We start from the raw sequence: 13,831 nt of genomic DNA, 5'->3' as shown, positions 1-13,831 counted from the left end.
CTGAACAGCCTCAATGTCGCGAGTTCTTACCCTCTCTTCGACATCTTGAATCTCTTTTGTTAATTCTTGTCTTTCTGCCGGTACCATGTCACCAACAGGCTGAATAGCCTCAATGTCGCGAGTTCTTACCCTCTCTTCGACATCTTGAATCTCTTTAGTTAATTCTTGTCTTTCTGCCAAAGTAGCTGCAACACTTGAAGGAAGGAAGTCTTTCCCACGGTATATTACAATGTAATACTTATTTCTGAGCAGCAAGACACCTCCTGTCAATGCCTATAGTAACAAGACAAGAGGTAATGAAAGATTTTAGCCTTTCCGTGTAAATATTTAAACGTCCTAAATCCATAGAACTGGGCTCAGGGGGATGACAGATACTTTCTACTATTTTTTTTTATCAATATATGGACTGCCTTAGTATTTCTTTTTCCCTATTATTGAACTTTAGAGAAATAAAAAATAAGAGAGACCTTCAGCTCATCCGCCATCAGTTTGTTATTTGTATTCTGGATACCTCGCTTCACAGCGATCTTTGCAATCAGACTTTTCTCCCAGATCTGGAGTATCGCAGCTGCCAATCCTTGGTGATTTCTGTTCCTGCCTGTAAAGAGCATATTCAAGTTTAAAACCTCAACACACCAAACAGCAGAACCATCTAGGAAAAAAAATCATCTAGGATCAGAAAGCATCTTACCAAGAGCAAAATGGCATGGGAGAGTTTTACCAATCTTCCTGAGATTTGTCATTTCAGCATTGGTCAAATTTGATCTCATCCCAGTAGGAAGAAGCCTGAAAGGTGTTTTATAACCAGGAATTGTAGGAGGTAGTAAGTCAGCGTCCACAGGTAGCACCCCAGTACCCCACCATTCTTGAAAACGTGTGCCTAAGCTGTCTAATAGATTGTTAAATTCGATTTCTTCTTCTGTCATATTCTCCTTGCGAATAGGGTTCTTGATGATCGGGTCTCTGATTACCAAAGGTGGACTTTGGTTATCTTTGGCATTTGTTGCTTCATCGCCAGCAGACGATACATCAGGGACAAAAAGAGTCTCTTTAGGTACGGCCACTCGATTAGAGATCACAGAAGGTCCTTGATAGTCAAGTCCACGGTAAACCACCATTACACTTCCGGCTCTCCATATCACCATTCCACCAGTTCGACGCTGCCCATCAGAGTAAAACTAATCAGTTTTCTGTGAAACTTTAACATGCATCTCCTGCACAGTCTTGTTACTCCAAAAAATTCTAACAGCCGTGCTCAGCTCTATCTCTAATTTTTCCAGACCTCAAATATACCTTATTTACAACTACGTCACTATTCCCAAGAGAGATCAACCACAAATTCCTACTGTTCTAATAAAAGCTCTACAACCATTCTATTACAGAGCTAAATTGAGCTTAGGTACTTCACAGTCTCAAATATTGTCCCTAAAAGGACCATATCACTTTTGTGAAGCGAATCCCTAATAGATAATGAAAACCGTTCTCATGAGATAATCTCGCATCATGTTTTGTACCTCAAATTCAGCTAAATATCTTACAAACCTCCTCTACAATGAAGTATGTAGTGAACTATGCAAGAGAACTAACTAACCTCAACAATCTCATGGGCCGTCTTCATGTCACGAGCAAGCACTTCGTGGAACTTGAGCCTCACAAGTTCTTCTTTCCTCCACGTATCATGAATCTTCTCCATCACAGCCTGCGTTAGCCCAGCTTTTGGTATATTAATCCTTACCCTCAAATACATTCCATCCCTCCTCAGCCGACGTAACTCAGAATCCTCAACCGTAAGCTCCGCCAGTGATGGAGCTCTAGCTCTCCTCTTCATCATCACCGCCGCTCCTCCTTCTCCTTTAACTCTCTCCGCCGCTTGTTCTTCCTCATTCTTCTCCCATGGCAATAACACCTCATCCTCTTCCTCACTCTCTTCTCCCTCAGCAAGCATCATATCAGGCCTCACCCACTCTCTCTTCAACAAATCCCCCAATCTCTCTTCTCCAGTCACCGGCTTCACATCACCGCCGTTAATTCCACCTCCCTCGTCATCTTCCACATCCTCCTCATCATCCGAACCTAATCCTAAATTCCTTAGCCGAAGAACAATCCTATCAATCGCGTTTTGTCCTTTACCCCGCTCCAGATACCGAAGCTTCGCTTCAGCTTCCTCCTCCGCCGACCGAATCTTAGCTCCGCCGTGTTTTTCGCCGACATGATCACCGCGAGCTTCGGAGGATGAGGGAGGCCACTTATCGATCCAAGGAGGACTAGGTTTATGATTCCGATTATCAATTCGACGGTTGTTATGGCTCCTGTTGTTGTTGCTACGCTCACTCGTACGGAGCGAAGAGAATGGCCTAACGATTTGATGACGCGAGGGTTTCACACCCAAGGAATAGAAGAGCAATGCGTGGAGCGAAGGAGACGAACAGTAGCGAGAGGTCGAGGTCAAAGGAAGAGAGCTTCTCAGTGGCATTTCAGTAAAATTAAGCGGAACCAAAGCCATTGACACACTGAGGAGAAAGCTTTCAGCGAAATGTCTTCTTCGCCATTGTTTTTGGGATACTGAGAGCAGAGACGGATAAAGCTGGTTTGGATTACTCGACCATACGGATAAGATTGTTTTGGGTTTTTAAAGATTTGGGTCTTTAAAATGGGCTTTTAAAGCCCATTACTAGGGGATTAAGTTAAAAAATAATTACACAAGTGAAAAAGTTATATAAGCGGCGGAGTCGGGTCTTAGTAAAACCGGATTCGTTGTCGTTGGGTCACCGGCCGTGTTCTAGACAGTTTCGCCGTGAATTCGAAATTCAAAGTGAGATACGTTTGGTTCTAGTTTGGCAGTTTCTGCCGCCAATTTTTGTTCTTTTTTTCGGTGAGACGAAGGAGATATCATGGGTCGACCTCCCAGTAATGGCGGTCCGGCGTTTCGATTTATCCTACCCGAGGTTAATCTCGATTTCTTTGTAATGTGATGTGTTTGGTGTTAATTTTGAGCTCCCCGAGCTGAAAATTTTGATTTTTTTTTTGGGTCGGTTTGGTTTCTTAGATTTGGGTCTCGTTTTGGGTTCATGATATGATAGGGTTTAGATTCTGAAGATCAGTTGAGATTTTTTATAATTAGCTATAATAGAAACTTGACTTGTTGTTTGAGAAATTTGCGTTAATCTTTATGCGAGACTTGAAGGCAATTCGATGTGTGTTCTGAAATCAATTGGCTCCTACTTTGTTAATTGGAGTTATTGATAAGTGTTTCCATGTGTCTTTTGTTCTATGGTTTTTGTCAGTTCTCTGAAAAGGTTTTATCTTGTTTACTATGGCTGATGTTTAATGTTATATAAGGTGAATGAGATGGAAGCAATTTTGCTACAGCATAATACAGCAATGCCAGGTCGACATATTCTTGAAGCTCTTGCTGATAAGTTTAGGTATTTACTTTGCTGTATCTCAATTTTATTGGTCTGAAAGCACTTCTTGTGTCTTTATCATCTAAAAACTGGTACACATTTGTTTTCTGTCTCAGTGAATCACCTGAGCGGAAGGGGAAAATTGTTGTGCAATTCAAGCAAGTACTGGTCTTTTCATTCTTGATTCTTGAGTTTTTCTAGACAGAGTCTGTTGGAATTGTTTTTACTTAATTGGAGTGTCGTTTCTATGCAATCGTAGATCTGGAACTGGTTCCAAAATAGGCGGTATGCTTTGAGAGCAAGGGGAAATAAAGCTCCTGGGAAGCTAAATGTATCTTCCATGCCGCGTATGGATTTGCCAAATCAGATGAGAAATGTGATGCAACCATTAGCCGCTCCTAAAACCACTCATATGACTGGAAATCTACCCGGCATGACTCCTGCCCCTTCCGGTATTTTAGGTGCCTTATATATTTTACTCGCAGTCAAATAGCTTGAGAAGCTTATGTATTTAGATAGGTTTCATTGGATTATTCAGTTTTATTTTCTTGTCCATAAGTCTAGATCAGTATGGCGTATATTGCATAGATGCCATTTTCATAACTGTTTACTGCTTTTTCTCATAGTTCCTGGTGTCATGAGGAGTGGTTCAGACAACTCCTACTTGGAATTTGAAGCCAAATCTGCCAGGGATGGTGCATGGTGATTCCCTTGCACTCGATCTTCAGTATTTTTGACTGACTTATGATAGTTTTCAACAATATCTTTACATTCCACTGCTTTGCTCTGATATGTGTCTCTTTTGGTTACTTACAGGTATGATGTGCAAGCTTTCCTAGCACATAGAAACTTGGAGATTGGTGATCCGGTAATTCCTAACACATTTCTAGTTGACTTCTTTGTTCCCCCTCTTAGTTTTGCTAACAACAAATCTTTCTTTTGGGTCTTTCAGGAAGTGCAGGTTCGGTTCGCGGGTTTTGAAGTTGAAGAAGATGAATGGATAAACGTCAAAAAGCACGTAAGGCAACGGTCTCTCCCATGTGAAGCATCAGAATGTGTTGCAGTTCTTGCCGGAGATCTCGTACTTTGTTTCCAGGTTTAGAACTTTGTTCTCTAAGCATTTAATGATAGGTGTCATGTAAGTTTATCCCTGACTGGATATTTTTTTATAACATCTTCAGGAAGGAAAAGATCAAGCTCTTTACTTTGATGCCACTGTTCTTGACGCACAAAGAAGAAGACATGATGTCAGAGGTTGTCGTTGTAGGTTCTTGGTGCGTTACAGCCACGACCAGTCCGAGGTTGGACGATCATCTCTCTCGCTATCTCTTATCATTTTGTTTACCCATCAGCTCCATTTGGTTTCATGGTTGAGACCCTAAAGCAAAACCCTTCTCACTCACCTATTTTGGATTTCTTTGCTCCCAGCAGGAAATTGTTCCCTTGAGGAAGATTTGTCGGCGGCCCGAGACAGATTACAGGCTACAACAACTTCACAACGTTGTAAATGATTTGGCTAACTTGAATCAGCATCAGATACCCGCTCTAGATGCGGCTGCAAAAACCTCTCTTTCACAATCCGGAGCTTCAGTTCCCATTGTTGCACCGGAGCCGAAAGATCGGAGCTTAAGCACCACTCCAGCCACTTCGGTTCAGCCTAGCTCCAATGCAGCAGCTGTCCCCGCTGGTTCTTCCTAGGCCATGTAATTTCTATCCCCTTTTGTAACCGCCATTTTCACAGTTACTAGTAGAGCCGTAGGGGTTAACTCGGGATCATATGCATGTGTAATCTCACACAATGACTTAGTCATCTAAAGCTGTATCATGCCATGTTACTTGATCCCTCATGTATGATGTAATAATTATGGTTTTGTCCGGTTTATTCATCATCTGATGATCACCGGTTACTCTTTGAACAAACATGTTCGAATTCTGTGGATTTATTCTTAAGGCTTAATTTACAAGTTAGGAATCTTACCTCGAGTCATTTAGCTTTTTGAAACATTTGTGGGAAAGAGAAATTATTAATGCGAAAAGTATCTTACTGTGATGAGCAGACTGAATAACCTTTAGGTAAAAACTATTTTGCTTCTGTAGGTTTCTGTAAATTATTGATCAGACTAGACACAGGAAAAACAGTTTTACAAACAATTATAACTGTCTTTATTGTTACTGAATAACAATGGGAATAAAAAGAAACTTACAGCTTGATGTTTCTAACTTTGTAACAAGGGCTCAACTCTCTCTGAACATTTAATCCAATGCACTAGATATCTATCTATATACATTATAGATGATTGTTTGATCTGAAAACAGACTACATTGGTGCGGGTAATCTCCGGCTATAGGATCCTGTCCCCGAACCTGACCCTGATCGAGATGGGGAATGAATCTGTGCTTGAACCGGAGATGAGTTAAGAATCTCCTTGCCAAGGTCTTTGATCTTGTTGATAAGCAGCATTTGCTCTGTCTGAAGCTGAACCAAATACTCTTCTTGTTCGTCCTCCAAACTTTCCAACTCTCCTAAAGCTTCAGCAAGGCCTTCAAGATCTCCATCGTCAATCAAATTCTGAAACTTTATCATCACCTGCTTCATTTGATTGGACAACAACAGAGCTTTGTTAAACGGGGAGCCAGAATCCACGCTGGCGCGTCTCTGAACCTCTTTGACTTTCCTCGTGACTCTGACATGGATCTCGCCGTGTGTCACTCCTTGGAGAGGTATCCACTTATCGGCAGTCTCGTTTGGCTTTAACCCTTGGTACTCCACGATGCAGTTACCTATACTTGATGTCGGAAGTAGAGTGTTATGGTCTTTGACATGTAGCTCCAAGGAGCTCCCATCATCTGGAAACTCCATTGTCTGGTTCCATTTCGGTTGCAATGTCTTAAATATCACCTGAAAACAACAAAATCTCTTAAGTTTTGTTTCCTAATCTCTTTAAAATGTCTTTTTTGCGTCCAAACCATTGCTTTAGTACCTTTGTTCTCTGTTTCTTCTCTCCATATTGAACTCTAACGTAAGGATCACTGGTTCCTCTAAGATCCGCAGCCACAAGATCTCGCGCTTCAACAAGAACCAATTCAATTAAGCCTTTACTAGAATCTGCCTGCGAAAAAGCCGGAAAAAAAAGCGTAAATAATCAATGAGGCAAAAAAGGAAGAGACAGAGAGTGATGTTTGTCAAACACTTACTTCACTGTACTCAGGAGCCACAGCTTCGATCAAAAGCTCTATTTCTCCAGAATTAACATCTTCAAGCGGAACCCATATATGCATTTCACTGTTATTGATTCCTTGAAGACTCAATGTAGCTGTACCAATGTTGTCCGTGCCAAGCATCTCTTCTCTATAGCATTTCACCTTTAAATATTCTTCTCCAGCTAACTCTTCGAACTCAAATTTCTGGTTCCAGCCACTTTCTGCTGCGTTAACTATCTTCGTCTTTTGTATAATCTACACAACATTCAAGAACATGGCCCGCCTCTTAGATTTTAAGATCGTGCAGCAGCCATTTAAAGCAAAATCATGTAAAAGATTTACTTACTTTTCCGTAGTGTAACTTGACAGAGGCGTCACATTTTCCGGACTTATCCTTAGAAACAAGGTTCTTTCCAGACAAAACAGTCACAATAATCTTCCGACCGGTTTTGGAGAGATGAGTAGAGGAGCTGTCGAGGGAGTGTAAAGAACTCGAATGAACGCTATTCAAGCTATGTGAGCCATCAGAGAAATGCCATTCTTTTATAAGTAGCTTGACGGTCAGCTATAGAGCAAAACACACAAATAAAGTGAATTGGCCAAATTGAGTAAAGAAGTTTATTGGAGTAGTAATACATAAAGAAGAAATTGTATCATCTACCTCGCCAGAGCTAACTCCTTCAAACGGAACAACCATCTCGATTTCTTGACCACAGAACTCAGCGTGTTTGGCAATCACACCGTTATCAGATCCAACGGCCCAGAACATTGTTGAATCATCACCTACGTATTTCATCTGTACATTCCAAAGAGAGAAAGATGAACAAACAAGTAACAGCCAGTAACAAAAACTAACTTAAAATGTCCTTATTATTCATTAATTTACCTTAACTTCACAGCTAGCGAGACTGTCGTATCTGACACTCCCTGGATTATTCTCATAAAGATTAAACTTAAGTGTCCCTGTGTTGTCATGTAAAATCATGTTAAACGTTGATTGATAAGCTGGATTCGGTCCTGACTTCATCTCGGTTCGTCGAGAAAGCTGTTCGAGTTCAACTTCAACAAATGTCTGAACAGGTTTGCTACTACTGCTACTGCTGCTGTTTCCGCTGCTACCTTCTGCAATTTCGGAACTTCTCGAGGGGCTTCCACGAAGAACACTGCGGTGAAGATTGCTACCAGAGACTACGGTTACATAGATTATTCCCCCGACGGCTGTTTTGTGAAGTTCGGTTGCAGGTAACGAGAAACATCCCCGGCGTGGCTCTACCATCTTCTTGTTCAACGTTTCTGTTAGGATTTTGACCTGTAAATGGACTTTTGTAACTGAAACTATTCTTGGCGGTAAAAAAACTGTATTAGAGATATAAAATATGGGAAACAAACCAGCCAAGAGGAGACACCGGGAAGCTCTGTCGCGGGAAGAGACTGGCCACCACCACCACCAAAAGCTACTCCAATTCTAACTTCAGGGTTCGATACAAAGGAATAGAGCAATGCTTTTCCTTCAAGAATCGGTCTGATCAGAATCTGCAAGAAGATACAGTAAATAAACCAGGAAGAAGGCTATGTAAAGGAATATATTTACACTTTTAGCAGGTTATGCGAGCTTTCACTTACATCGCCTTTGATGCAAAGACTGTTGACAACGATTCGTGCTGTTCGATTAAACGGTTTGGACAGCTTGGCTTGCAACAAGATACTTAGATCTGTTGTGTCCCAAGTGAAATCTAATCGCATAATTTTCTATACCACCAGAGAAGGAAAAGAAAAGGTAAAACATCAAAATACAACCATTTATTCAAATCTTTGCAGCTTAAATATCAAAGTAATCAAACCTGTTCCCCTGATTTGGACCAACAAGTTCCATGGAGTCCCAGCAAAGGAGGGCATGAGCCAAGAGAAAACTCCAACAATTGTATATTTTCCTATCGAAAACCGATACAAATTAGCATCACTGTGTCCAACTTTTCTTAGAAGGAAGTGTAATGGAAAAGGGAGAGATTGCTTACTATTAGTCTTGACCTTCGTTGTCTCAGTCGTTTCTGCGATCAAAAGTTCATGTTTTATTGTCTTTAAATGACCCAAGGAATCATGTACAGCTCGAGTATATGGGCAGAACACACATTTTGGATAAGAAAGAGAAAAGTTAAGAATAAGAGCTCACTCACCTCTACCATGGAAGCAAATCTGAGAGAAAGTTTCTTGTTCATGAAGTTTAGCCAAATTTCAGACAGCAACTTGTTAAGCCATTGACAATGTTCCAAAGGAGTTATCGTCTGGAGAAAGCCACAACGCGCTACTCTTATAAGTTATAACATCGAGCGATATAATATAACGACAGGTAATCAAAAACTAGGGTTAAAGAAATTCTCACCGACGCATTGAAAACGTGTTGCTTCCACTTCTTGGTAAGATCTTCTGCAAGTATTGCCCTTTGGTAACTTCCATACTGCAGCAAAACATATGATCACATTGGAAAAACACAGCAAGACTTTAGCTTTACTTATCCACTCTCTAAGTTCAGAGTTGTGCACACGAACACACTTATCAAGTCTACATAACAAAAACCCCCTAACCAGTTTTTAGTACATAGGCTAACACAAACACATGAATGAAACTCAATTAGCTAAGATTGTAAACTAATCCATGAAAAAAGCAATTTACCAGAACTATCTACCTCATGAGTGGGAAAGATCAAACTCTTTTTGTAAATGGTAAAGTTGTTAGATATAAACAAAAAAGCATAAAAGCGTTCCAACTTTATCTGAGGATTCTAAAGTATTCAGATTCAACGGATCCAGACAAAATTAACCAGCGGTTTAACAAGAACCGATCAATTATCAAAGGGTCAATGGAATAAAAAAAAAAAAAAAAGGTGATTCTTTTGAGAAACAAAACGAACCTGAAGAGCAGCCCAAACGGCGACAACAAGAGGAACCCAATTGGAGAAAGCAAAGACCCATCTCTCAATTGCCCAGAAAGCTAACACCAAAGGAACAAGCAACAACAAGGAATGTCTCTCAGCAACTAGATGATTTACAAATTCTCTCGCAGCTTCAGTGTTTATGAAACCTTTCCTCTTAATTCTCCTACCCATCTCTTCAAATCACCCTTCTTCACAAATCTATACACCCCGGTCAATATAATTTCTCCATCCAGGGTTTTTTTTTAATTATTCCGGGAAAATCTGAAAGCTTTTATAAGTCAAAGCTCTCGGAAACTAAAGTGACGAAAGTAAGAAACTTTCCTTTGGCGGTGTCTTATTCTCTTTTTATTTTTTTTATCCCACCATTTGATATCTTCAACAAAACTTGAGAGATCCACGGACGGACGAAGAAGAACGAAATTTCTGAAAAAAAACTGAAAGAAAAAAAGAGAAAAGTCTCCGGGGGAAGTTTCGAATAAGAATGAGGTTTTTTTTTTTTGTGTGTGTGTCAGACAAGAATTTCGATCTCCTAATTATTTGTCGGAAACTCACAGAGTTCTTGCCAGAGAGAGGTAACGGATCTTTAGACAAAATGAACAGTGTGGGCAAAGTAAAAACCTCTTTTTATTTATGCAAACATTAAAAAAAAAAAAAAAAAAAAAAAAAAAAAAAGACTTTACTCTACCAAAGATTAGTTATCAAAACTGGAGATTAAATAAAATACAAAGATAAAAGGAATAATATTATATGGTAGTATATATTAAAAAAAATCATATTGGTCAACACTCAACACCTAGAAGAATTGGTGTTTAATAAATAAATTTAAAATATACAAAAAGCACTCCACTTGTATTATTAATTGTTTAATGTAATTAATACTATTAACTTTAAGTCCAGAATTAAGTCCCATGTCTATATATTGATCTGAGAGATCGTGACCGTTTGTAACATTACAGTGAAAACTACTGACCGTCCGATGTGCTTGCCGCCTCTTATTGACTAGTAGTAGTACTAGTTCACTGGTCGGACTCTCGGACGTCTCTTTAGCGTTGACTATTCAGATTGTTAAAAGACGCGTGATGATGGATCATAGAGAGATCTGAGAGCGGCACATTTTGTTTTATATCCTTTGTAGTTTGTATATTGTATACAATAATTAATACTTCCAATTCTTGTTGTAAACTTTTCATTTAGGTTCTTCTTCTCTAAGTCAAGCAAGATACGAATTTTCTAAATATTTTCAAAGGCTGAAAGACTAATTGAATATTCACAGCTTTTTAGATTTATGTCGATCAATTTTACTCTTGTAGATATAAAAAGGATGTGTTTATATTTCGTATATGAACACTTTAAATGGGACATGTCAAAACGGGCACGCACTTTAAAAAAAAACTCAGAAAACTTATCCTAACTAAAAATCACATACTCCTACTATTTGTATCCAAATATGTCTGAAATTAATTAAAAAGTTTAGATGCCGACAAAAAAAAAAATTAAAAAGTTTAGATCTCCAAAATATTGAATTTAAGTCCTACTAAATCAAATAAAATTATGAAATCCAGATACTTCATATCCAAGCAACGTAAATTTTATCTATTAAAAGCCTTTTGTTTAAAGGATATAGTTTTCTTTTATATTTAACAATAAGTCGATAAACTATGTATTCATAATCCTCATATCTAATACAGTATATATCCTGTAATACTGAATAGTAGTATTCGTTATCAGAATGACAAAATCCATAAATACGAATCGGATAACAGATTTAAGTCTTCATCAAGATGAGAGAGAGTAAAGAGACTCAATTTCGCACCGCCCTTTAAATTTATTGACTTGTTGTTTGTTTTATTTAATTTAATGTGGAAGTCTTTCCGTCATAACCAGTGAGCTTCACATAAGATCTTTTTTTTTCTTTTCTTATTCATGGAGCCATCACATTGTATGCATTTACTAGATGTCGATTATATATTTTTTTAAAAATTACAAAAATAATAACAATTCCTATAGCAAACACTAAGGGGGGTGTATTGAATTTGATATTTTAGAAGATTTTAAGGTATTCTTAAATTCACTGTTATTGAATTAGTGATTTTTAAAAATCATCTGAAATCATGTGTTATTGAATCTGAGATTTATATAAATCATTTAAAATCATTCACAATCTCTTGTTATTCAATCAATAATTTATAAATCTCACTTTAAATATACTGTTATTCAAAATATCACAAATTTTTAAAAAATCTACTGAATGTGTGATTCTAGGAGATTGTTTTAACATTTTTAGTTCAAATATATGACTTACAAAATCACACCTTTAAAGGTGAAACTTTGAAGGATTTTAATAAAAAGTGTTATTTTTTTTTTCTGGAAGAACCATTACCCATTGACGACAAAAAAAACAAAAAAAGAACCCATCTCTGCAACTTCTCTTCTCCTATTCTCTATCCCTTTCTCTCTTGACTTTCAGATACATATCTCAAAAAAAAAATCTCAAATTTGTCTTTAAGCCAATCGAGTTGATCATTGCAGCGCAAGACATTGTTGCTCAATCAAGCTGATCCATCTGTGAATTGGAACCCAAAATTAGTCGTCGACTCCGCCACCTCTGGTGGTTATGGGAGTAACCACCATTCACTACAGTATCAACTGCAATCCTCACCTTCTCTGGTAGTTCAACAGAAGGAAATGGAAGTGAAACAAAATCGGGAAGTATGACTATTCTATAAGACTTCTCGTATGCAGGCTCATTGTTATCAAGGCCGCCATCAACTCCAATAGCGAGCAGAGTGGGTTTCGTAAGAGGCCAACTGCTGTTAAAGAGTTTAAATGGAGAAATAGTTGGTTTTATTCACTCTCGGAGAAGGCGGTTGCAGAAGGGAAACCAGATCAGTGTCTCCTCCATTTTGAATGGCTGGAAGAGCTTAAATTAATATAGAGTGTCAGTCTGTGTAAATTGTGTGTCTTTATTAAGTAGTACTCTCTCTCCCTTTCTGAATTCCGATCATGTAAGAATCTTCTTTTTGGTTAAAAATGTCGNAGATTGTTTTAACATTTTTAGTTCAAATATATGACTTACAAAATCACACCTTTAAAGGTGAAACTTTGAAGGATTTTAATAAAAAGTGTTATTTTTTTTTTCTGGAAGAACCATTACCCATTGACGACAAAAAAAACAAAAAAAGAACCCATCTCTGCAACTTCTCTTCTCCTATTCTCTATCCCTTTCTCTCTTGACTTTCAGATACATATCTCAAAAAAAAAATCTCAAATTTGTCTTTAAGCCAATCGAGTTGATCATTGCAGCGCAAGACATTGTTGCTCAATCAAGCTGATCCATCTGTGAATTGGAACCCAAAATTAGTCGTCGACTCCGCCACCTCTGGTGGTTATGGGAGTAACCACCATTCACTACAGTATCAACTGCAATCCTCACCTTCTCTGGTAGTTCAACAGAAGGAAATGGAAGTGAAACAAAATCGGGAAGTATGACTATTCTATAAGACTTCTCGTATGCAGGCTCATTGTTATCAAGGCCGCCATCAACTCCAATAGCGAGCAGAGTGGGTTTCGTAAGAGGCCAACTGCTGTTAAAGAGTTTAAATGGAGAAATAGTTGGTTTTATTCACTCTCGGAGAAGGCGGTTGCAGAAGGGAAACCAGATCAGTGTCTCCTCCATTTTGAATGGCTGGAAGAGCTTAAATTAATATAGAGTGTCAGTCTGTGTAAATTGTGTGTCTTTATTAAGTAGTACTCTCTCTCCCTTTCTGAATTCCGATCATGTAAGAATCTTCTTTTTGGTTAAAAATGTCGACTATCTTTGTAAGTAGATGATTTGAAACTACAGTGTGAACTGTGTGTACATGCATTGTAGAGATCTCACTAATACATAACACTAGAACAAGTGACGATGTTGAAGTCCAAGTTGCTCTTTTTTTTCTTCTAAATATCCTAAAATCACCTAAAATTCAATACTCAAATCTCACTAATCCCAAATCATTTTCTTATTAAATCATTTAAAATCTCTACCAAATAATCAAAATCTCCTAAAACTACACTAAAATCTCTCAAAATCCTAAAATATTAAAATCTCATCAAATCTCCTAAAATATTAAGTTCAATACACCCCCTAAATGTCTATTTTGTCGTTTTCAAAATTTAATAAGCACCCAAAAAACTATGAATATATTAGAATGTACATTTCGTCTTATAATCATAATAACTTGCTTAATTTATAGAGTATGCTCCCGAATTAATTAAGCACACACACATGTGTAAATCTTACAAATGCTAGATT

General features: G+C 38.2%; 3 protein-coding genes across 8 annotated transcripts in view; 1 reads left to right on the top strand and 2 right to left on the bottom strand.

Annotated features, from left to right (window-relative positions):
- LOC104746210 (CRM-domain containing factor CFM3, chloroplastic/mitochondrial-like) overlaps nucleotides 1-2,585 on the bottom strand; it is a 4,830-nt gene extending 2,245 nt beyond the window's left edge. For 2 of the 4 annotated variants that reach the window (XM_010467634.2, XM_010467636.1), the window contains exons 1-5: nucleotides 1,592-2,585; nucleotides 692-1,160; nucleotides 468-598; nucleotides 151-273; nucleotides 10-51 (exon numbers count right to left, since the gene is read on the bottom strand). In XM_010467634.2, coding sequence (XP_010465936.1) covers nucleotides 10-51; nucleotides 151-273; nucleotides 468-598; nucleotides 692-1,160; nucleotides 1,592-2,503 — 1,677 coding nt within the window. In that variant the 5' untranslated portion in view covers nucleotides 2,504-2,585. Of the gene's footprint in view, nucleotides 1-9; nucleotides 274-467; nucleotides 599-691; nucleotides 1,161-1,591 lie in introns of all 4 variants that reach the window. The other 2 variants (XM_010467633.2, XM_010467635.2) reach the window with 1 other exon arrangement.
- LOC104746209 (protein SAWADEE HOMEODOMAIN HOMOLOG 2) lies at nucleotides 2,718-5,347 on the top strand. 3 transcript variants are annotated; one of them, XM_010467628.2, is made up of 9 exons: nucleotides 2,718-2,945; nucleotides 3,340-3,425; nucleotides 3,521-3,566; nucleotides 3,664-3,865; nucleotides 4,031-4,106; nucleotides 4,221-4,272; nucleotides 4,357-4,500; nucleotides 4,586-4,705; nucleotides 4,833-5,347. In XM_010467628.2, exons 1-9 carry the CDS (start codon nucleotides 2,892-2,894, stop codon nucleotides 5,100-5,102), a joined length of 1,050 nt encoding a protein of 349 aa, XP_010465930.1. In that variant the 5' UTR covers nucleotides 2,718-2,891; the 3' UTR covers nucleotides 5,103-5,347. The 3 variants fall into 3 exon arrangements, with proteins under 3 accessions (XP_010465930.1, XP_010465933.1, XP_010465931.1); XM_010467631.2 differs by having other exon boundaries at nucleotides 3,664-3,856; nucleotides 4,833-5,102; XM_010467629.2 differs by having other exon boundaries at nucleotides 4,836-5,102.
- LOC104746208 lies at nucleotides 5,544-10,147 on the bottom strand. The gene is made up of 13 exons (XM_010467627.2): nucleotides 9,514-10,147; nucleotides 8,986-9,060; nucleotides 8,780-8,887; nucleotides 8,621-8,653; nucleotides 8,447-8,536; nucleotides 8,229-8,354; nucleotides 7,995-8,138; nucleotides 7,492-7,914; nucleotides 7,267-7,401; nucleotides 6,952-7,170; nucleotides 6,600-6,860; nucleotides 6,386-6,514; nucleotides 5,544-6,303 (listed from the first exon to the last, which is right to left on the bottom strand). The coding sequence occupies exons 1-13, from the start codon at nucleotides 9,706-9,708 to the stop codon at nucleotides 5,722-5,724; spliced, it is 2,520 nt and encodes an 839-aa protein (XP_010465929.1). The 5' UTR covers nucleotides 9,709-10,147; the 3' UTR covers nucleotides 5,544-5,721.

The sequence above is a fragment of the Camelina sativa genome, chromosome 15, assembly GCF_000633955.1.
Source record: "Camelina sativa cultivar DH55 chromosome 15, Cs, whole genome shotgun sequence".
Lineage (NCBI taxonomy): Eukaryota > Viridiplantae > Streptophyta > Magnoliopsida > Brassicales > Brassicaceae > Camelina > Camelina sativa.
Note: the sequence above shows the minus strand (reverse complement) of the source record. Positions and strands in the feature narration are given on the sequence as shown.

Excerpts from the sequence above, each read along its gene's own strand:
- LOC104746209 (XM_010467628.2), top strand. The coding sequence starts at position 2,892 with ATGGGTCGACCTCCCAGTAATGGCGGTCCGGCGTTTCGATTTATCCTA. Across the intron at positions 3,426-3,520 it reads GCTCTTGCTGATAAGTTTAG|TGAATCACCTGAGCGGAAGG; the intron begins GTATTTACTTTG and ends TTTCTGTCTCAG. Across the intron at positions 3,567-3,663 it reads TTGTTGTGCAATTCAAGCAA|ATCTGGAACTGGTTCCAAAA; the intron begins GTACTGGTCTTT and ends ATGCAATCGTAG.
- LOC104746208 (XM_010467627.2), bottom strand. The coding sequence starts at position 9,708 with ATGGGTAGGAGAATTAAGAGGAAAGGTTTCATAAACACTGAAGCTGCG. Across the intron at positions 8,139-8,228 it reads GTCTTTGCATCAAAGGCGAT|ATTCTGATCAGACCGATTCT; the intron begins GTAAGTGAAAGC and ends ATCTTCTTGCAG. Across the intron at positions 7,402-7,491 it reads TCGCTAGCTGTGAAGTTAAG|ATGAAATACGTAGGTGATGA; the intron begins GTAAATTAATGA and ends TGGAATGTACAG.